At 41.2% G+C, this 23,040-nt stretch overlaps 1 protein-coding gene and 1 long non-coding RNA gene across 2 annotated transcripts; one reads left to right on the top strand and one right to left on the bottom strand.

Moving 5' to 3' along the window:
- The first annotated feature begins 13,554 nt into the window (after window positions 1–13,554).
- Window positions 13,555–16,157, top strand: LOC112576095. The gene is made up of 3 exons (XM_025258349.1): window positions 13,555–13,855; window positions 14,897–15,252; window positions 15,541–16,157. The coding sequence occupies exons 1-3, from the start codon at window positions 13,569–13,571 to the stop codon at window positions 15,915–15,917; spliced, it is 1,020 nt and encodes a 339-aa protein (XP_025114134.1). The 5' UTR covers window positions 13,555–13,568; the 3' UTR covers window positions 15,918–16,157.
- A 3,469-nt stretch (window positions 16,158–19,626) lies between these two features.
- On the bottom strand, window positions 19,627–22,806 carry LOC112576102. Its single transcript, XR_003101756.1, has 4 exons — window positions 22,780–22,806; window positions 22,283–22,321; window positions 21,936–22,065; window positions 19,627–19,686 (listed from the first exon to the last, which is right to left on the bottom strand). It is a non-coding gene; the product is annotated as an uncharacterized LOC112576102 (long non-coding RNA).
- Window positions 22,807–23,040: the final 234 nt, after the last annotated feature.

Here is a 23,040-nt window from a genome sequence, read left to right as displayed (position 1 = left end):
TGGAGACCACATATTCATCACTCCACTACCATCCTCTCCACTAACTGTGTGTCTCAGTGTGTTTATGGGTCGGATGCAGGTTCACCTCGTTTGTCGAATGTTGAGGCTTCGGGAAAATTGCAAGTCACAGATTTTCGATCACATTTGTAGCACCTGGAAATCTTTCCTGATTACAGCTTTGCCATTTCTCTTGTTGGCTGGAGATGCACTGCTACAGTGACAGCTTCTCAACATTCAGACTGAACACAAACACTGACGGTTGTCTCTGCCAGCTGCTTGTCATCTATCTACGCATATAGGCTATAAATAGGACGATCTAAGTAATCGGATTTTTCCGAAAAGGGAGAAGAAATTGTCTTTCCTGTCTCCTGGCTGTTTGCTGTTCAAGATAACTACAGCAGTTCATTTTATTTGAAAGCAAAGGACATTTGAAGAAATTTCGCCCCTTAATTTGTAGAAATAGACGTTGTGAAGTGTCCAATACACGCATTCAGGTAAGATTTATTTGATCAAGTATGTTTGGTAGTTGATTATTGTATTTGTTTGTGGCAAGTAACATGTTGCCGCCATTTGCATTGGTAGGGCGCAGCTCCTTTATCTCTCATCATTCTGATCAACGACAACATAAAAATGTACACATCGCAAGATTAAAAATATGTCAAAAATATGCGAAGACAGTAATTCCACATTTTAACTTTTCTAATATGTGTTCAAATAACTTTGTCATTAGGTCTTTGCTCTGGTCTCTCGCACTTCCTGTTGTAAAGCAGGTTTTCACAACGATAATTAACAGCCACTCAGAGTGAAGTGCAGGGGAAATAGTTATTATGGATGACATGATCAATACTGACATTTTGAATCCAGTCTGATTACAATTTGGGTTTGCACATACATCGTTTACTTCGGTCACCTTCTACAATAGTTTAGTGCTGATTAATGAAGGTCGCCATGTTGAAACTCACGAGTTGACCCTAAATGAAGGTCAATGAGTCAAACGATGCTCTGACCCTTTTGTGTCGGCTTTAGTTTATAGCTTGTGGCGGATACAATTTTCAATCTGCCAAAGGGCAAAGTTTTAGGTAAAAATGTAAACATGTGTTTGTTGGTTGAGTCCTGTATAATAACAACGTGCATAATAATAATAAACAACGTGGTTTGACAATGAATTGCTTACCTGTGCGGTAAATGACCATGAGAAACTATTAGGTTGAAGGCTGTTGTTGGTATAAGAAGATATCTGGAAAAAATCCATCATTTGTCCTGTGCCTAAAACCAGAAACCCGGTTGAACTAAATGATTACAGGCCCGTGGCATTGACTTCTATTGTTATGAAATGCTTCGAACGCATCATCCTTCGCACACTTCTCTCACAGACACAACAACACCTCGATCCCTTTCAATTTGCATACAAACAGCACAGATCCACTGACGATGCCACACTCACTCTTCTGCACAATGCATACTCTCACTTAGACAGGTCTGGCTCCTATGTACACATTCTTTTTATTGATTTTTCTTCTGCATTTAATACTATACAGCCTCATCTGTTAGCTCTGAAACTTCTTAAACTTGATGTCAGCCCCAAACTCATCCTATGGATTGTTAACTTTCTGGTAAAACGTTCCCAGTCAGTCTGTTTCCAGCATGCACTCTCCTCTTCCAGAAATACATCTGTTGGGAGCCCTCAGGGTACATGTCTCTCGCCTGTAATCTTCACCCTCTATACCAATGACTGTCGTGGCACTGATTCATCTCTCTTGATTAAATACTCTGATGATACTGCTCTCCTAGACCTCTCCAACTCACACTCTGCCTATGTTGATGTAGTAGATAAATTTCATAAATGGTGCACAGAAAACTATCTTGATCTAAATGTAAAGAAAACAAAAGAGCTGGTGATTGATTTCAGACGCAAGAGCACTGTTATCCCTGACCTCTATATTGATGGTGCCAAGGTTGAACGTGTTGAACAGTACAAATATTTAGGAACTGTGATTGACGACAAACTCACTTTTAACACCAATACTGAGGTTATTCATAAGAAATGTCAATCTCGATTGTACTGTTTACAAAAACTCCGTTCCCTGGATGTCAACAAAAAGGTTTTAAGTGCTTTTTATAGATGTTTTCTTGAGTCTGTGCTGACATTTGGATTTTTATGTTGGTATGGAGGATTGAGAGCTAGTAATAGGAATGTGTTAGATAGAGTTGTGCGTGTGAGTGGGAAGGTGATTGGGGAGAAGCAGGAGTGTCTGAGTGAGTTGTATGAGAGGCGAGTAGTACGGAAAGCGAGAGCGATTGTGAAAGATAGAACACATGTTTTAGCTCAGTATTATAACCTTCTTCCGTCCAAGAGACGTTTTATTGTACCCAGAGCTTCCACTGCCCGTTCTCGGAATAGTTTTATACACCAGTCTGTTGTCTTACTGAATAAGTGTTGGAAGGATTTGTGAGTGTGAGGGTGTGGGTGTGTGGTTTTGGGAATATAGTTTTAGTGTTGTTTCTTATTTAGTCGGGTATTTACATGGACTGTAGGTGTTTGTGTGAGATGATAGTTTGAGTGGAATTAAGTTGTTATCAAGTTTTTATTATAAGTTTTATTATCAGCCAGTTGTTTTACCACGTCTTTTAATTTCTCCTAGTGAGATAATAAAGTTAAATTGAATTGAATATCGAGGTGAATGTGTGTAGGAAGAAGGCAGAGATAGAAGGATGTCAGGGTGGGTATAGGGGCTCTGGCGATGAGAGGGAGGTGAAAGGTATTCTAGGGGTTTTGAAGTGGGTGTGGATCCTTGTAATCTTTTTGTAGTATGACAGTGCTGTATAACTACATGTGTATGTGGGTGCGTGAGAATACAGGTGAATTGTGAATACAAATTGTATAGATTTGGGTAAGTGGCCATATTTGAGTAGGTTCTTGTACTTTTGCTGAAACCAATATGGTTACAGCAATGAAAGATATGTGTATGTCTCTCATTCTCAATATCAATTAAAACACATTCACTGAGAGTACCAATATATGACACGCTGTAGAATGTTGTGACAGCGATTTTAATGATTTACTTATTTGATTATTCATAAAAGTCTCACAAAGCAACTATTTAGTTATAAAACCATTATGTAACGATGTATATCAATAAAGCAAGCTGTGCCAATGATCTCACCTCAGTGTGCGATAAGCGGCAATGACACAGAGATGTTTGTCCTGTCCTATGATAGGGCCATAGAGAGACACGGCTTCCAGCAAAGTTTGTCCTCTTCATGGACGACCACTGATAGCAAGGTCTGAACATTCACTTCTTGAAAAACAAACACCATTGACACTGACGGGAAGTTGCTGGAGCTGCTAATATGGTAACAACTGTTTGTTTTAACAATCAGAATAGCTTGTGTGTGTCAGAGAGAAAGTGTGTGTGTGTGTGACTGTGTGTGTGTCAGAGAGAAAAGGAAGACAGAGAAGCAAGTATTAAGTGGACTAACATCTTAGTTATCGGAAACAGTTTTGACATTTTGTCCATTTGCACGTGTTGATACATCTGATCAAGCACAACACTGTATGTGTATTCACACTGTCTGCCATGTTCACCGTATGTGTTCACACTGTCTGCCATGTTCACTGTATGTGTGTTCACACTGTCTGCCATGTTCACTGTATGTGTATTCACACTGTCTGCCATATTTACTATATGTGTGTTCATACTGTCTGCCATGTTCACTGTATGTATGCTTACACTGTCTGCCATGTTCACTGTATGTGTTCACACTGTCTGCCATGTTCACTGTCCAACTACAGGTCAAGAGGAAGAAGGGGGCGGGAGGTGGTGGAGAAGGTTCTGGCGGTGGTGGCCGGGTCAAAGTTTATCTCCATGCCGTAACCGATGATGAGGCTGCTCTTCTAATAGACAATGGTTGGTTGTATTTCTTTCAGCCTGTGCAGGTTTTTTTCCTTATGTATATATAAATCATCTGTATTTAAAGATACAGCAGGCTTGTAATTGTTACAGAAGAAACTAATTTTTTCTTACCTCCTCAAGTAGGATGACACTTTTTCTTCGTAAATAAGTGTAATTTTATTTCCTGTAAACACATTCAATCAACACTTCTTAAAGATAATAACAGATTACATGTCTTAGAAAATAAACAGTCTATACCAGCTTTATCTGTGTACATCAGTCGAAATGTTTTACACAGAAGAAACAGAGCGTGGGATCAAAGCAATAAAGATAACTTGTATACACATTATCTACCTCTCACTTGTCTTTGTGTAATATGAACACTAAAACTAAAAACATATTTCATTACAGTTTGTAAATAATGTGTTTGTTTATGTTCAAGGAAACACACGCCCCCTTCAAGAAGTCAAAAAGCAGTCACGTGCTTCTGAAGTCCAGTTCCATCAGAATCAATCTGTAACGGACATGAAGATTATCATCATCCGGGGCACTCCAAAACAAATCGAGAAGGCTGTCAGCCTCATCAATCAGAAAACTGGTTCTAAGGTGCAGTAACTATGTTGGATTAATTCTGACAAAGAGAGTCGCACAGGTTAATATCTGTTAATATATTGAAAAGCAGGGAATGTGGCTTAGACGTTTGGAGTTGGATGCAGTTTGTTTTTAAAAAACTTCATTATCACCTCATGTTTGTTTTCACGAGGTATTGATACTCAAACTTACTAAACATTATAAAATAAATATAGGATATTTTACAATTCAGGATATCTCCAAGTATATATCATTTGATATCACAACACTTTCAACACATTCACGCCGGACCGTTGCGCATTGCTTCACTAAAGAACTCAGAGATTACCTTCGTCCTCCCAGGTCACATGTTATATGTTGTACCGGACCAAGAACCACACAACAATTATTCCCCACTAGCCGTACAGAAACAAATCTTACGGTGTAATAGCCAGAGGAGGCAATGATAAACAACAAACATTTAAACTAACACCGCTAGATAGTTGGCCTGCAAAACACTCTCAGCAATCTAAGTCTCCGGCATAATAGCCCAAACTTACATTTCTGAGTTTTAATCCAATGATTATTCATCTCGGGTGTTGAGGACACTGAAATAACCCGCTTCAGTTCGGACCCACTTTGTGGTCTACACAGGTAACACTTACAGTCTTCAATAAGAACTTGAGGTACACACAAGGAATAATTACTCGCGATGGGGACACTCCACTGGTCACGTGACTAGGCGAGGTTGACCTCGACTTCCCAGGGTCGCTGTCGTTGCTGGGTAACGCCGTCCTCAAGAGTATTGTACAGTTTTCTGTATGTTTGTCGCGAAACTCCTGGGGAAGAGTCCGTGGAGATGGTAGAGGTTGTGATCCGTCCTTCGGTCTATCACACTGTCGATACCTCTACCAAATCACGTCGACATTTACCGCGTGCTCTCACACTAAATTGCTTATCAATTAACACTTTAATTAGCTCGAGCCCCCAGCACGCATAACCCCAATGAACAACTCAAGGCAATTTAGTGTATAAAAGAAAGTTATTAATCATCGAGAGGATTATACAAATTATGGCAAAATGATACAATTTCAAATATAACCATATGGTCGTTATCTAGGGCGTCCCGTTATTCTAATTGCTCTCCTTCTTCTAGTCCAGATATCTAATGAGCCACGATTCAACTAATCTTAATCCAACCACACACTGCACACACCACACGCCACTTATCTTTACACACAAGTCTCTAGTCACTTGAGGGGCCCTCCGTTGTTGACGTCCGAGAATCCGTTGATGATGCTCCGTCGGTCGTAGCTGACTCCCTCGCAAGCGCTGAGACCCTGGCACCACCGCGTGCCCCCCACGTGTCTGTCTCACGTCCCTTAGGGCGGACTGCTGTCTCAAGCTTAACAGCGCCTACAGGACCGACACTTATCTACCAGCTTTGCCTCTACTGTTTGCGACCAAACAGATGCTGGAGATGAAGCGTCGTACACTCTGCGACAGAGCGGGTCTTCCACACCTCTGAGTCGGTTGTGCTGGAGTTGTCACGATTCCCAGACAAACTCACAGCAGAGAATCTGAACAGCCTTGAACAGATTTCGGCTACAACCTTCCCCTTCGAGCATCGGTGCGAAAGACCACGAGTCTTGACCGATCACTGTACTAAATCCTCGTCTGCGAGGATCATCCTCTCTCGCGATTGGTCCAACATACTCCAGTCTTACCTTCAACCATTCCATTACCTAGCTACAACCAATCGTACGTAGCCAACACATGATAGACAGGTGGTCACTTTGGCTTATTCCAGCCCACACTACACCCCCCCCCTCTTTACCCCCACTCACCAGTAACGCAGTCTACGACTCCGGCGCCGTCCAGTCTGGCTTCCTATTCACTACCTGTGTCCGGCGGGTGACAACAAAAGGTAGCTCTGTTGTCCTGTTTCAGGTGTACCGCGGACTTCTATAATTAACGGGTGTAGGCTGATTGATGCTCTCCTTTCCTCTGAGAGATCCCCTGCATGACAACTACCATCCCGCATTCCAATCTGACTCTGATCTATGTCCGTCGTGATGTAAGCGGTCCGCGGTCACGGGTCTACTGATCCCAGGGGAGATAAACGGTGGTGAGACTTCCTGGCCCTTTGTCCACCCGACGGTCCAGTGCCGCCAAAGGCCGGCTACTCGTCTCGACATACCTCACCGCAACCGCACCCTACAATTACCCATCCCGCCTCCTGACAGTCTGCTTACCAGCGCGTCCGCCTGTTCTGGAGCAGAAGTGAGACACCAACACTATAGCCCTATACTACTTATCACATGACAATGTTTCTATATTCATATCCATGCGTTCACCATTCATTCAGCAAGTCCAGATGTTACAATAATTTTCAAACAGTTTCGTCGTGTTTACAACAAAATTAATCATCAGACAACACTGCAAAAGATAATTACTTCTATGCCTCGTCTTGGCGAGGACGATTACCATCGGATCAAATACCTGCGATGAGTGCGGCTTTCACCGCTACTTTCTCTCGCTCTGTCTACACGAGAAGTGTTTCACTTGTTTACATACAGTATCTGTATCTAGTGCTTCTTTCCTCCTTAACTTCCGGTGACGAGCTTTTGCGGTTTCTCGCCAAACTTTGTATGGTCAGGTCTTACAGGCATGTTGTAAAACACATTTTCCAGAGCTATCCAGCAATCAATTTAAATACACCTCATCATTAAGAACACGAGAGACTAAATACTAATCGTATGTATTTTTTAATTTTGAAAACAATTCTTCAAATATGAAAGCTAACTTTAATATTAAGCTCAAGCATACTAAACAGTAACGGTTTCCATTTGTTAGTTGCACGACAACTGTGACACACGTCTAACGACTAAGACTCGATTTAACTGTATTTAACTTAAATGAATTTGGTGTTCATGAAGTGATTGACCTACTCCGTGTTATCACATGTTTCATGTTTTGTACCCTTTTCCTCTATATTTATCCCGAAATTTTTATCTCCATCCCTCTTAAACTATAGTAATTATATTCATACAACACACATTCTCTCAACGGTTTTCCTAATGGTGCTACTAAATATTTTGCTAATAAAAATGATAATCTCATTTCTCATTGAATAGACAATGTTTGAATTAAAGCGAGTGTTGTGAACTATGTGGGGAAGGTGGGACGAAGCTAGGAAATAACCTAGGTTACCCCAAACCTGTGAACAGTAAGCAATTCATTTTAGGTGTCACCTCATTACTGTGAGACCAGCAATGGATATAGTTTAGTTTTCTATACTAACATGGTATAAACTATCTTGCCTCAGGAAACCATTTCAGACCAAGCACAGAAATTCTGGCTCCAGTGGGTTGAGGCCGCGTTCCCTGATCTCGACTCTCGCGCCTACTTCTTGCCTCCTGTCTATTTCAACCGCGTGCCCATGACCCCAGGGTCAGTTAGTGGTCAGGATGTTCTGATCCTTAACACAAAACACGGACAGTCTAGTAAGTCAAACCAGCCAACACCACATGAAGGAGTCGGAGGGTCCAGCGAGCAGGAACTGCCTAGACATGCATGTGAGAGCATTCATCCAAGTCTACCTGATGACGAAGATCAGGACACCCAACCTACTTTACCTGGACAAACCAGTCAATGTATCCAACCAACATCAGCTGAAGAGTCTTGCATTTCCAACCACAGAACACCACCTGGACACTTCAGACAGGTAAGCCAGCTGGCACCAGAGCACAAGGCCGGGTGTTCAAACTATATGGCACCACAAGAACAGGCCGGTAACTACATCCTAGAGGCTTCACCAAGACAGTGCATTCAACTGACACTACCTGGAGAAGTCAGTCACAACAATGAGACATCACACAAACATCACGGTCAATTCATTCAGACACCTCCTGCACAGGTATTACAGATACAAGCACATTTTCAATCGGGCCCACGAGTACATACCAGTCAGTACGAGCAGACAACACCAAATGTACAAGGCGGTCAACATCTCCAGAGGACACCAACAGGACGCACCTGTCAGTACATCCATTCACCTCCAGGACAAGATGGTCAAGGTAACCAGAGTTATCCATCTGGACAGACTGGTCAGTTTAGCCAGACGATGACATCAGGGCAATATGTTCATGACATACAGAAGACAGCATTTGGACTAACAAGTCAATACAAGCCGACATTACCTGGACAAGGTGAGTACAACAATTTACCTACTGCGCAGGCCTATCAGTATAGCCAGACGACACCACGTGGACAAGCAGGTCTGTACATGCATCCGACACCACGTCGGGAGGCATATCAGTATAGTCAGACGATGCAATATGGACTGACATCTCAGTCCATGCTGACGACATCACCTAGACAGGCTGACCAGGATATTCTGTCGCCATCTGGACTGACCGGTGACTACATCCAGACACCACCTGAACCAGCAGGCCCATACATCCAGACAAAAGCACATGGACAAGCAGGTGAATGCATCTTTCCGACTCCACATGATCAGACATCTCAGCGCATTGAGCTTGAAGCTGCTTCTTCCGATGTCGTTCTGCCTTCAGTCCATCGGCCTACTAACGTTCTAGACAGTGACGTCAGAGATGACGCTGCCAAGCAACGAGTTCTCGTCTGCCTGCAGGAATTTTCTGAACGGAATAAAGAAGTTTTGGTTGGGATGAGTCAGCTTACCTTCGGGCAGTATCTGGGGGAACCTGTTTACGCTGCTGCGGCTGCCCAGCTACCTCTCCCCCAAAACATTCCTAAGACTTCTTCCAAGACCACACAGGGCTCCTATGATGTGCTTCTTATTCACCGACATTACGGATTCGTGGTGTGCGAGGTGAGAGCTTTTGGTAACACCGCAAATAAGCTATCTATGTCAAAAGAAGAGATAAACAAGAACATCAAAAAGAAACTGAGAGATGCCGTGTCACAGCTGGACAAGGCGGAGGCCATGTTGTCTCACCTGGTGTCCGACATCGCTTCCGGTCTGCGCATCACTAAGACCATCGCTTTCCCAAACCTCACGGCTGACCAGGTGCAACAGGCCATCTCTGAAGACATCCCTCTGACTGAGGTAACTATTCCATCCACAGTTTTGTGTCCGTCAACCTGCTAGGAGATAGTGAATATAGTTTGTGTACTGAGAGAAGTACTAGTACAACAGGTGTGTACTCTAAGCAATTAATAAGGAGACTCCATTTTAACACTAATCATCCCATTCATAACTGTTAAAAGAAACACTAATTCTATGAAATTTAATAAAATTATCGTGTCACTTATTCATACTATGTCCCAGACTGATATCGGTGTAGCCTTCGTGTTACACTATATATATATAGCATGAGTCTACTTTAGTGGTGAAATATTTCCCATATAGTGTCTACAGTTTGTATGTCACAGTAGCTGTAAGATACATTTATACATGCTATGCTAGGATTATTTGTTATCATATCAAACACCAGTTTGCAACATCACTTTCCCGCACTTGACAGGAAGTTTGAGCGTCGTGTTGATTACAGGTGTAAAACTCCTGTGATACAAGCAAACATCCTATAAACGGCTACAAAATAGATGCATACCTCAAATATTCCTAAATTGTCTTAAAATTGCGAAACATTCAAAGCATTATTTAAATAAAGTTTTAAGAAGTCAATTATTTCATACTCCTTTATGCATTTTTTGCATAATATTTTATTTCCCTGGCAACTGATTTCAATAAGTTACGGGTACCACTGTACACAGGTAGCCAAGAGAGAGTACATTACAACTTTGCGATGTACCATTACCTTTAAGATGACATAGTTTTCATTGACATCGAACAGACTAAATATTTTTTGTTGCGTATTTCTAAAACAAAAAACCATTCTGCAATCTGTGACAATAAGGATGTAAGTAAAGTGTCGGCACTTTGTGTGTAGCTGTCTGCAACTCTAAAATAAATAATCTGATGTTCCCTCTCATGTGTGTTTTCAGTTTGATGTGTGTGTTAGATAAGTTTGATGTGTTAGTCCTCTTGTTGTAGCTGTACATGTTCTGTCTTAATGTCACTCGACATCAGAGGTTTGTCAAGTATCGACAGGTCTGATTAACACCTTAACGCCCGTGGTTTATTTACAGGACCTGTGTCGATGTCTGGGAACATCAGACCCCGCCGACATCGCTGGTCTGTGTCTGTGCTGTGATCAGTTGCCTGACCCCAAGACCCCGTGTGACGTCAGTAGTCACGTGCTGAGGGAACTCGGACACTGGTGGCAGCGACGTGTGGCTGGGGCTGGACCTCACAGTCACATGACTGATGTGGTCTACAAGATGTTAGTAGCGAGGCAAGTATACACACAACACGGTATTTCCGTACAGTGATCTCAGATGGTTGTTCACATGTGTGTGTGTGAGCGCGTGTTCACTGAATTAAATACAATAATCCTGACTATATTATTATGTGTACTTACATGTACAACTTCTAGTTGCATTAACATGATGTCAATGGAGGTGCACATAGCAAATTGCATATTAAATGTCAATCACAACTTAATTAATATCATTGTACAGTTTGATATCCTGATATGTCGTTGGTTCTTTCTTAAGATTTAGTTTTGCTTAGCTGAGATGTGTCATGCTACAGCGTTTGGTTTTTAGAATTTTAGGTAGATACCTAGTAGTGATTTTTTTCCTTTCACAACACTGACATTAACAATTAAAGTAGTTTATTTATAAAGATTGCCTCGCAACAAAATTTCTTCAATATAGTATACTTACTGGAGGTAAAGTGGAGATTCGGTGCCTACAATTAATTAAAGCAACACCATAGCAACTACATAAAATTCAAATTTGAGTTGTACTCAAAAGATATTAAAAAGTACTCAAAAGAAAAAAGAAATATTTATTGACAGGATACATAGGTTTTCCTGAACATTTGTATAATTTGCAAAAAAAGGTTCAAAACCCAATCAGTTGGAAACGACTATCAACAAAACCATATGAGAATTTAAACTAAAAAAAATAGAGTGCGAATGAGAATTAAAGTTTAAACAGATACTTTTTTAAAAGTAAAATGCAATATATAAGTATACAGACGTACAAAGAGTATTGGCCACACACATCATTTGAAAAGAGAGAAAACTTTTTAATATTATTTTTTGCGCTTTATGTAATCAAAGAAGTGACTATCCAACATTTGTTTTTAAATGAATCATGTTGGACAATTCACAATAACATTAGAGACTAGAATTCATGAGAAGTGTAATTATGTAAATATAATAAAATTTACCTTACTCGGCTACAGAGAGAATTCTTTTATTGAGAACGTAAAGGTAAAGGTCGTCCCATAACCTTTAAAGGTCGTTTGGGGAGTGAGGTGTTAGAGACCCCACTTTTCTCGGGGCCAGCTTTTTACATGAGGGTGGTGCCCATCTCCTCTCCCTCGCTCAGGGTCGCTGCCTTACCTTCCCCAACCCTCTATGGAGTCAGGTACCCATTCCCCGATTCCCGTCAGCTGGGTCGACTGGGGGAAGTTTGCTGCGCTTATCGGGAATTGAACCAGCGCGCTCTCGGTTCGGACGCCAGCGCTCTAACCACTCGGCCGTCCGCTTCCCCCTATTGAGAAAGTAGTAACTAATAGAAAGGTTTTGCATTAATAAATTTAGACTAAATCCTAATTAAAAGACAAATTGATATTTACAATTAAAAGGGACCTTTTTAGATTTGCAGAGTTTTCTCCCTTTTTGTAATCAAGGGAGAGAGGACAGAGATGTTGATATCGATAATAAACTAAATATATGTATAATAATTATACTAATATGGTTAAAATTTATATGCTGTCTATGAAGTGATACTAAAAACAGAAATTAAATTGCTGATGGAAAGAAATAAAGACTAAGTTGAAAGGTAAATATTTAAAAAAATATATTGGTCACAAATGATAATCACAATGCTCTAAGTCTAAACAATAATATAGTGGTTTATTAACTGATAAAAACAGCAGGCTGGGTAATACTTTGTAAACTTCTATCTGTTTTTAATCTACAGTAAATTTTTCGTTTATCTAATAAAAAAAATATTTTCAATTTTGTCAACTCCATATATTGCAAGTCCATAACAGACATTCTTTTTTGACGGCGGAAAATTAATTCAAATTGTCTTTCTTGCCCCTTTTTTCATTATCAACAGATTTTAACATTATTGTTAAACTGTTTCTTTCGAGTGCGGACGTTTCACCGCATTATGTCAGAGAGAGAGAGAGAGCTTACTTGCTTCTCAAAGAATAAAAGTAACTACTAGATTACACAATAATTCTTTATTTCAAACAAATTTTACACACAGACTTCACACACAGTTCACTTTGATTGTCACAGATTATGCGCAACAGCTTTGAGAAAAAACATTGATACAATGGCGAGAGAAATGTGTGAGCTAACGGTTCACATGAGGAGGGATGGTGAGAGAGAGTTCACTGATACATTGATACAATGGCGAGAGAAATGTGTGAGCTAAGGGGCGTCGCACACTTGACTTCGGCTAAAGGTCCCGTGTGAAATTCCGAAATGAAGTGCCCCGCGCCGAAGCGTCCGGCGGTAAAACGTCCGTGTACCGTTTCTTTCATGAAGAGACAGGCTGTGAAAAAATCATACAAAGAATAAAGATAAAAAAACTTTAAATGGGTGATTGCTAGAAGTGACTAATAATTGACTGAAGTACTATTCAACATGCAAAGAAGGTTCCTCTTTGTTGACCACTTTTTAAAATATATAAGTTTGCATCTCATTTAAGCAGCCGATCAAATAAAAGCTCGTAGGTACCTGACGAAGTGAACAATTTCAACCCTCTTTTGTCTTATCTAAACAGTCATTGTAGTGTGATTACTGTCTTTTTACCAGGTTCTGTGGTCCGGCGACAACAGTGAGTGTGCCATGCACATGTCCTCCACGTGTGAGTGTCAAGACCCTGGGTCAGGCCGTGTGGTGGACAGGAGAGTGCTATACTGCTGTAATCACACTCTTCCCGGAGCAAGTTCACCTGCTACACACGGCGCCTCCCACACTCTTTGTCACCGGACCGCCCGGTACAGGTAAAACTGTGGTGCTGCTGCTGATGGCCATACAGTGGCTGCGGTGTGGTCACCACGTCTACGTTGTCAGTACGTGGAGTGGGAGTCGTGCAGCGTGCATCATGTTGTATCACCTGTTGCTGCAGACAGTAAAGAAGCAACTCGCACCAGAGGTATTAGTCAGTCAGCTTCACCTTCTGCATGTTGATCTTAATGGCGACAAAAACGTGGAGAAGGCCGTCAACGACTTGTCACAAGCTGCAAGTGGAGGATCGTTGTATGTCCTCATTGACGAAATGGGACACATCTCTTACATGGACACCCCTAAAATGTAAGATTAAAAAGGTATTAACCATAACTGAAAAAAGGTAAAAAAAAGCAAAAAGCGTCTGTCAACAACATTTAATTCCTGTTCATTATTCCAACCCTTTACTTTGGCTGTTAGCATGAACAGTGCAGCAGCATTGTAAAATGAGTATAAACAGCAGGAAATAATAACTTTTGACCCTCCGCTACCACAAGGCTACTTTCCTACCCCCTCTTCTTTCCCTCTACAGACGTTAATCACCCCAGGGTGACGAATGCTGTTGGTAGAGGAGTAAAATACTCGGGTGCCTCAATATTCCAGCCTGGGACTCTCCATAGAGTAAGGTGTCGGTCCTGCTTGACAGAGGGTCATCCTCCCCTCAAATAATTGATTGTCGCAGTGTCACTAGCTTTAACCACCCGTATTCCCAACTGTGCTCATGAGTAGTGATCGCGAAACATATTTGTTTACAAGGCATGTTTAGATGATTCAATGATGTGTAAGTGGCGGATGTCAGCGGCCATGGAGCTTCAATGTGTTGCTGCACTTAACCTCACAGACAAGTGACCATACATCATTACTGTGGTTACTGTGGTGGCAAGAATCCATAATATAAGCTGATAAGACGAAGAGCAATTTTCTGGAAGGGATGGAGAGGAAGAAGCGTTTAGAGAACGACTGAAGCAAGTGATTGAAAGAAATAAAAGTGAGGCGCAGACAGCTGGCACAGAATGTAGGCGTGAGCAGACAACTCTTGTAGAGGACAAAGGAAGGGAGTGTCAGGGTCTTTTATTGTTTTGTCTAAACACGAGACATGAAGCAGTTTTAAAATTTTTGTTATGTTCATAGATAATTCCTTTTGCAATCTAAAACTTAATTAGAGTGATCTTGTTTACATTTAATTTTATGAACTTTGTTCAATTCTTTGGAAAGTTTCTGCTTCCTGGCCATGTATGCAGCGTGCTTGATGACATAGTGACATTAACATACAAACAGTACACCTCAGCTACATAAACAGTGTAACACGTGTCTCTCCATCCTCTGTAACACTCATGTCTGTGACAGGAAACACATCAAGACCTTCTGTGAGAAGCTGCTGGCACAGGTTCCTCGTCTCCATCTGTGGGCGGCAAGTTGTTACAGTAAGAACTGTCCCCCCAGCTGGCAAGTGGAATATTTAACCAGACCTCTCCGCTCTCCACCCGCTGTTGTCAGGGAAGTCGAGAAAGATACAATTATCAGTAAGGGTGTAAGTATCAAGAAATACAGTGAGCGAGGTGTACCCGACCACACAGACGGCCCACCAGTCACACGAATGTATCACGAAGGTCAGGGTCACTCAGGTGACTGGCCAGGTGCCTGTATCACGTGCGGTCGTGAGGTGGCCAACGTCCTACACAGTCTCCGTGTTGGTGTTACGGGTACGTAAGGCTAGAATGTAGTTTAGTTACCGTTGACAAGAGATACAAGACGTAACACGTAAGAGAATCTCTGTGATAATTTACAGTCAAGTATGGGAGACTGTCGGTAATTCATTATAATAATTCAATATGTTTGTTTTATACTCCCTCACAGGTATTATTGTCAGTCTTTGTCAGTTTGTGTATGTGGGTTTTTGTGGGTGTGCCTTTGGCGTGTGTGCGTATGTGCATGCGTGTGTGTTGTATCTTATACAAGACAACAAATGAATAAACTTTCTATGTTGACAGAGAATAATGAGCTGACAACACTAAACACCGTCACTTCAACAACTGGCGGCACAACACCCTGTCTACAGTGGAGAGACGTACTGGTGTTGGACTGGTGTGACGTTAGTGATCAATCGGGTGTTGTGAAGGGACTGCAAGAAGCGGGTATCCCAGTGCAGGTGATGAAGGATGATGAAGACATGGAGGACGTGGCCACGGCCCGCAGTGACGTGGTGTGGGTGGCGTGTGGAGATCGTGTTCGTGGTCTGGAGAGAAAAGTCGTCGTGTATCTGAAGTACCCTAATGACGATTATTTTTCAAGATCAAACGTTAATCATACACTTGGCAGTTTCCACTCCATATCCCGGTGTACATCACAACTCGTGACTGTGGAGTAGCCTCTCACCTCCTGAACATGCTTCACACTCCCTCACCTGTCACCTGTAGCAGTCTCCTGTCTGTCTCCATCACACCAACATCTATAATCAGTTGTAACATTGTGACATTGTTCTTTAGTGTGCGGACTACTGTAATCTGCTAAACGACTGTATCAACAGTTGTTATCCTGGAATGTGATGAATGTTCTCGAAAATGAAGTACAAGCTACTTTTTTAAATACATAAAATACAGAAATACTAGAATACTATTGTTGTGTTCTATTAGCAAAAAATTGTAAATGATTGTAGACATGCTTTGTTATATCACATACTCGCCGTGTACCTTTAAACATGTGAATGTTGACAATGCTACAGTACCTTTCCTCATCACATGCATTATACCCTAGTGCACCCTAACCCTAACCCACATAAATACAAGTACATAAGACTAATACATCAACCAATCAGACTGAAAAGGTATGACCATTGAGCAGCTCACAGTTCCACTACATTTTACAGACTCAATCCACCACTCTGGAGTGTGGCATCATGGCGAGGCGGGAAATGTTGAGATTCCAGTTGTCTAATGAACGATACAAAGAACCCACCGACAGCAGAGGCGACCAATCCAGAGACAGTTTACAATATGCGCATGTTTAAAAATCTGCCAACGAAAGTGTTGATGCTGTTCTAATGGGACGGCAATACAGCTGACAACGATGAACATTTGTCTGTTTTAGAAACAGAGATAACTATCCATGGGGTTGACTGCTGCAGGAAGTCATTGACGACCCTGGCCATGTTCTGTCTGTCGTTTTCGTCCTTAAGACCGACGCCTGGTCCAACAACCTGCAGTGCTGACAGTACCCGAGTCTGTAAAATAGTATCTCTGTATGCCACACCTGTCAGGTTCTCTTGTACGAGGTAGTTAGAGGTGAGGTAGGCCGTCACAATTCCAACCCACACCATGATGGATGGACCCACCACCATAATCATCACACTCCACGACAGTTACATCGTAGTAACGGTCTAAAAATGGTAATTACTGAAAATTACATCAAAATGGTAGATTGTAACAACTAACCATGTTTGTTGTCCTGGAGCCTGGAGGGGAGCCTCCATGGCTTGTAAATCTTTATCACAGGTGATTGGTGCTATATCTTTTCTCTCGACACCAGTCCTCGACTCTGGTTGAACGTTTGTAGATATATTTGTTTACACATATAAGCTCAATTGACTGTTTGCCTCGTCGTCTTCTTTTACAATGATAAAAGCACATCTAAGACAACAGTTCTTCATGCAATGTACTCCCATTATCAGTCAAAGAGTTTCATAGGAATTCATTTCTTTAGATAAAAGAAAACAACGTGGTACTACTTGACAGTCCAAGTCTATACATTGAATTCTGTAGGATTTTTTTTTTCCTAATGTTTGTTTAAAGATGAATGCAATATAACTTTTCCCACAAATCTTTGTTAAATGTTGTTCTCGAAATAGGTCGCCAAACATTATAACACGATTGTGATTGGATTCATAAAATCGCTTATTTACCGTCCAACATTACACAGTGACTCCAGCAACATCACTCCACTACCATCCTCTCCACTAACTGTGTGTCTCAGTGTGTTTGTGGGTCGGAAGCAGGTTCACCTCGTGTGTCGAATGTTGAGGCTTCGGGAAAATCCCAAAACAGAATTTCGATCACACTTGTAGCACCTGGAAATCTTTCCTGATTACAGCTTTGCCATTTCTCTTACTGGCTGGATATGCACTGCTACAGTGACAGCTTCTCAACATTCAAACTGAACACAAACACTGACGGTTGTCTCTGCCAGCTGCTTCCCAGCCTGTAAGAACTCTTGGGTCCCTCATGGGACCTCTTCGGGAAGAAAGTTGGGTCCCTCGCGGGTTTTGGAAGAGGGACCCTAAGGGGACCTTGTAGGGAATTCCCTAGGGTTCCCATGTTTTCCCACGAAAGACCCACCCACCTTCCCACGAAAGCACCATTGCATACCCACCGATCGCCCATGAGAAGTCGTGTTTTCCCATCAACTTCCCCACTCCCACTCCCCTCTTGCTGCATTCCTCACCCTTTCTCACTTTTACTTACACTGGTACACAGGCTTGCACACCATGAAGAAAACATTCAACAGCTTTTCAAAATCTCGTTTCCTCACAACCCATAAATAGTAGGCAAGAGATATCATTAAAAATTTTATTATTTTACAACAAAAAACTATTTTAACAGTTTACATTATTTAAAGCATTAAAGTTGTTTTTGAACATAAGCATTCATCCAATTATTTACATAAAAATTACAGTCAATAATTTTTTACCCCATGAAAGTTATTTTTGAAAAAATTATTTATAACATAAAGTCAAACAATTTACATAAAAGATAGAAAAATATGACACCAAAAATCGATCCATGAGTGGTGGAATCCCTGTAGAAGAAAAGAAAAAAGTTACAATGTATTTACATATTTTGATTTTTGCTATGTAAGTAGAACTAACCTCTCACATAGATGAAAGCTTAACTCTTTCTTTATGCACTCAACACGGGTGGCCGATTTTGCCCTGCTCACTTGTTACGCAGTATTCACATTGGGCTGATGCATTGTTGTAATTTTGTTTAGGCCTTTACAGCTCGTGGTTTAAAAGAAAAACTTAATAAATAAGATAGTTTGGGCCTTTATGAACACAATTATCTCCCTTACATGACGAAGGACGTACGTTTAAACGAAAGTCTCGCCGATATTCTACACTACCTGTCCTTTTCGATGGTACACATTGCGAACATCATGCATCTGAAACGTCGAATAACAAAAGAAAGAACATCCCAGAGGATATTCCTGCTTCAGATGAAGGAGAATTTGACCACAAATGGTGTAAAAATGGTTTTCATCTGCTCCCGAATTTTTTGTTTGAAATGTGTAAAAAAAAAAAACATTTTCCAAACTTCACATAATATACCTAATTTTGGTTGGATTATCATAAAAGAGAGTTGACAAGCAAGATTAAGGTAAAATTGTTCCACTTCTACACATTTTGATCTGTCATAATCAATTTAAATTGCTGTTCTATCTTGTTTAGTTATTTTTTAATAATTTTTTGAAAAAGGGTAAATTCATGCGTACAGGGGGGTTTGACCGCCTTTAGCCTTGTGTAAAGAAAGAGTTAAAGCTTTCATAAATCTACTAATTACTAGTGAGATTACAAGAACTTGAACAAGAGTCGAATAAAAAGATTTTTAAACACTAATGTCTAGATGGCCATTTGTGTGTATGAGAAGTTTTGGATAATATCTGAAAGTAACCAATTAATCTTTTGTACAAAAAGTAAAGTAAATAGGCCTACTGAATAAATCCACAAAGAATAAAACAATGCTCACATTAATAATTTTAACTTGACAAACTCATTTTGTAATTCCACTCACCATTAGATGGCATCACCCTTCGAATCATTCCTCAATCCATGTCTCTTGGACTGCGACTGTGCACAAATAGAAATTGTAAGGTAGATTTAAATGCTATTGTACACAATAATAAATTTGTAAATGTAGAGAAAATAATACTTAGATTCACTATTTTTTAAAATTGTTCGGAAACTTTGTCCTTTTAAGTTCATATTGACGTACACCTCAAAGAAGTCAAAACCAAACAAAAACTACACACCAATTAATATACTTCTCAGCTGAAGTGACTGGAAACTTTTTCCCCTTTGGTTCCACTGAGCCAAATCTGAAGAAAGCAGCCGTTTTAAAATTCTCCGTGCACGAGAGGTGCTGAACCTGTTAAAAAAATCTTTAGTTGTTTCCACCATGTAAAATACTACAATACAAATGCAAAATAAATTAATTCACTGGATTGGGTAAGTTTAAGATATAATGCTGAACCCTACTCCACTGATGAGGGATCAATGGTTGCATGATGAATGTCGCGTTCCACCCCCAGTGGCTGCGGAAGCACGCGCACAGCCGCTCACACAGCCGGCCAGACACGCACAGACACTCGGCTGGAGGCAGGCAGCGACTTACCTCTCGAAACCCGTACACGGCACAAACCACGACAAAGACGGGAAAAACGATACAAGCACGCAGTTTAATAACAAATACAAACACGAATACACATACACCCCCACACCCCCACAGAAAAACGGATCAAAAAATACACCTACGAGTACTCGTCAAATAAATATAAAAAACAACAGGGGACTGCCTACCCGCAAAGAGGTTACTAATAAAATACACACACAGCAGAGAAAGTACAAAGTGCACTGCGACACAGCCCAGTCAAGTGTTCGCTCACAGTGTTCATCGAATCAGCGGAAACACCAGTCTTCTTCTCCTCCAGCTGGCCCCCCCTCCCTCCTCGCGTCCAGGTACGAGAGGTGGGTAGGCCGCTGGTCACGTGAACCCCTGCTCGCCGGTCCTAACCCTGGCTACTCCACACACCCGCGCAGCGAGATCACGTGTTCACACGCCGATGAGATGACGTGGGTACAGGGTGGCTGGTTGACACAATGGCGGATGAGACGTCGACGACGAAGAACATATAGAGTCTGTCGAACACGAGGAAGATGCGAAATACGAAGACGTTGCAAAATATGGCGAACATGTAGAACAGATAAAAGCCTGTAAAAAAAACAAAAACAATTCCTCCAATAAACAGGCAGCTCTTCCACAACTGCACAGTTTCTAAACACATATTCTAGCACACGTATATGCAAGTGACCGTTACAGCGCCGGTCCTAAAGCATACAAATCCATTTAATAAAACACGGGTGCGCGCCACATGCGCTGCGACCCGGCCAATACAAAAGCCATTCTAACCGGGCACAAGTCTTACACTCAAAAAAAAAAAAAAAAAAAAAAATCGTGAACATAGTCATTAACACATAAAGATCAACCCATTCACACTCCAATCCCCAACTAAGGGCCCCATAGACTGGAAACGTGTAGAACTCAAAGAAAATGGACTCTACTAACCCAAATCGGCTTGTGATGGTACCCGACGGTCAGCTGCCCTCCACAACGGGAATGGCAGAAACTCTCCCGTGGAAATCCGCGGACACTTTCCAAGGGAAACTCACATGGCCTGGGAAAAACGGCGCAGCCTACACTGCCCACAATGGCCCGGTCTCCCGCCGTCCTTTCAGACACAACACGCTCCTCTCTCCACAGAGCCCAGGTCAGAACTGCCACGAGGGACGCTGCTCTCTGGGGGTCACTTCCTGTCGCCCAGGGGCTGTGACCAATCGTCAGCGCCCACGACACCCAGCCCATGCCAAGGCGCGTGAACGCTTTTCACGCCAAAACCTTGGACAGGGAAGGGAGGGGCCCGACCAGTGCACCCCCAGAGCTCCCACCGGCAGCACACAGCACTCAAGCCGACGTCACGTGACGTAGCAAGAGCGTGACGTAAGACACGGCTACGGTCAGAGGGAGAAGGCCTTGACCTTTCCCCTGCACACCGTACAAAAAACAGCCGTCAACCGTCGTCTGCTGTGAGCTGCCTTACTAAACAGGAGCGTCCCCAGGCGCTGACAGAAAGGCCGAAATCGTGACACGCGACAATGAATATAGCTACAAACCAGACCCAGTCTCTTAAATAAACCCTAGTGAGAAAATAATGGCATTAAGTGACTCAAATCACCAAGTTAATTAAGAGTTTAATCAAAGCTATTCTTTATGAAAGTAAAACAATTTTAGTGGTCATAGTTAATAGACACAGACTGCTCATTTTGACACCATGAAAAGCAAGTGACAGAATTATTTTATAAATAAAATCTATGCATATAAAATACTACATTATTTTGTACTTCATAAAATGTGTATTATTTTTAATGCAAATATTACACTGACCACACATTCTTGTCAGGAGAGTTAACCTGTAAGCCGATGCTATGCCTGCCTGTTTGTTAAATGGTTTATCAAGACTGTAAAGCATAACATACATATTAACTGATATATTAGCTAAAGCTAAAGGTAACATTTAAAAAAGGTGTCTAGTACTAACACATTATACTTAAATGACATACCACTTTTGTTCTAATTCCTTTCTTCATCAGCTCCTCTTTCCCCATATTTTGAAGAAGCAGGGTGACCTGATTAAGTTTGTGAATTACATTCTGTAGTGCTTTGCTCTGCTCATCAACTTTGCTGAGAACTCTGTTCAAAAATGTATTTGAAATAAAAATATTACTTTTAGTCTTTAAAGTAATGACAAAACAAAACTATGGATGTAAGTCTATTGACAATTTTTTTAATTAACAGAAAATGTTTAGATGGATATAATAAGGATGTGCATGTACACCATTAAAAACACAAAACCTGTGCTTGTATAGTGATCCTCATGAAATCATAGAGGGAGACAAAATAAACTTACTGGTAAAATTCACTGAGCCAGACCTACAGTCAGTGTGATCTGCAATTAAAGATTGTTATAATTAGTTCTTTTTGTAAATCATAGAAAATAAAATGAAAAAATGGCATGCAGAATTTTAAGAGAATAGAAAATATATGTGATCAGATAAGTGATTGTTAGAAAAATGACAGACTTTGACATAGTTCATTGCATAGCTTTCGATTTCATACATTTTGTTTTAATTTCAAAGTGTATAAGTACAAAAATAAAATTCTTTCTTTTGCTTTGCATTAATTTTCCAAAATTTTAGTTGTTCAGAAAGCAATGTGATTGTCTTGTTGCTTTTCCCCCCAGAATGCACCAAGACGGAGACAAACGTTTGGTAATCGCAGCACCGCTGTTATTGAGAAAGCAGACGACGAATTTCAAGCATGACTCAATGAGTTCATGTCATAGATTTCAACTTCGAAGTTAATCATCAATAATACGAGAGATTGTGTGTGTGCAGTGTGCTTTACCTCTTGACTAGTTAATTTGAACCCATCATGTATGTGTGAGACCTGCCGGGTACAACACGTGAAACATTTCATAAAAGCACTACAATACTTATATTTGATCATAAATTATTCATGACTATCCACACTGTTATAAAGTACAGTTGTTTTAATGGCATCTTTCACTTAACTTTATTAAGACTTACTTCAGAAATCGGCGGTGTTTCACTTGAAGATGGACGTACAGTTCAAAATGTCCGCGCGCCGGCCGGTATGACCTACCTG

The sequence above is a fragment of the Pomacea canaliculata genome, linkage group LG11, assembly GCF_003073045.1.
Source record: "Pomacea canaliculata isolate SZHN2017 linkage group LG11, ASM307304v1, whole genome shotgun sequence".
Lineage (NCBI taxonomy): Eukaryota > Metazoa > Mollusca > Gastropoda > Architaenioglossa > Ampullariidae > Pomacea > Pomacea canaliculata.
This window is presented reverse-complemented; position numbering and strand designations above follow the sequence as displayed.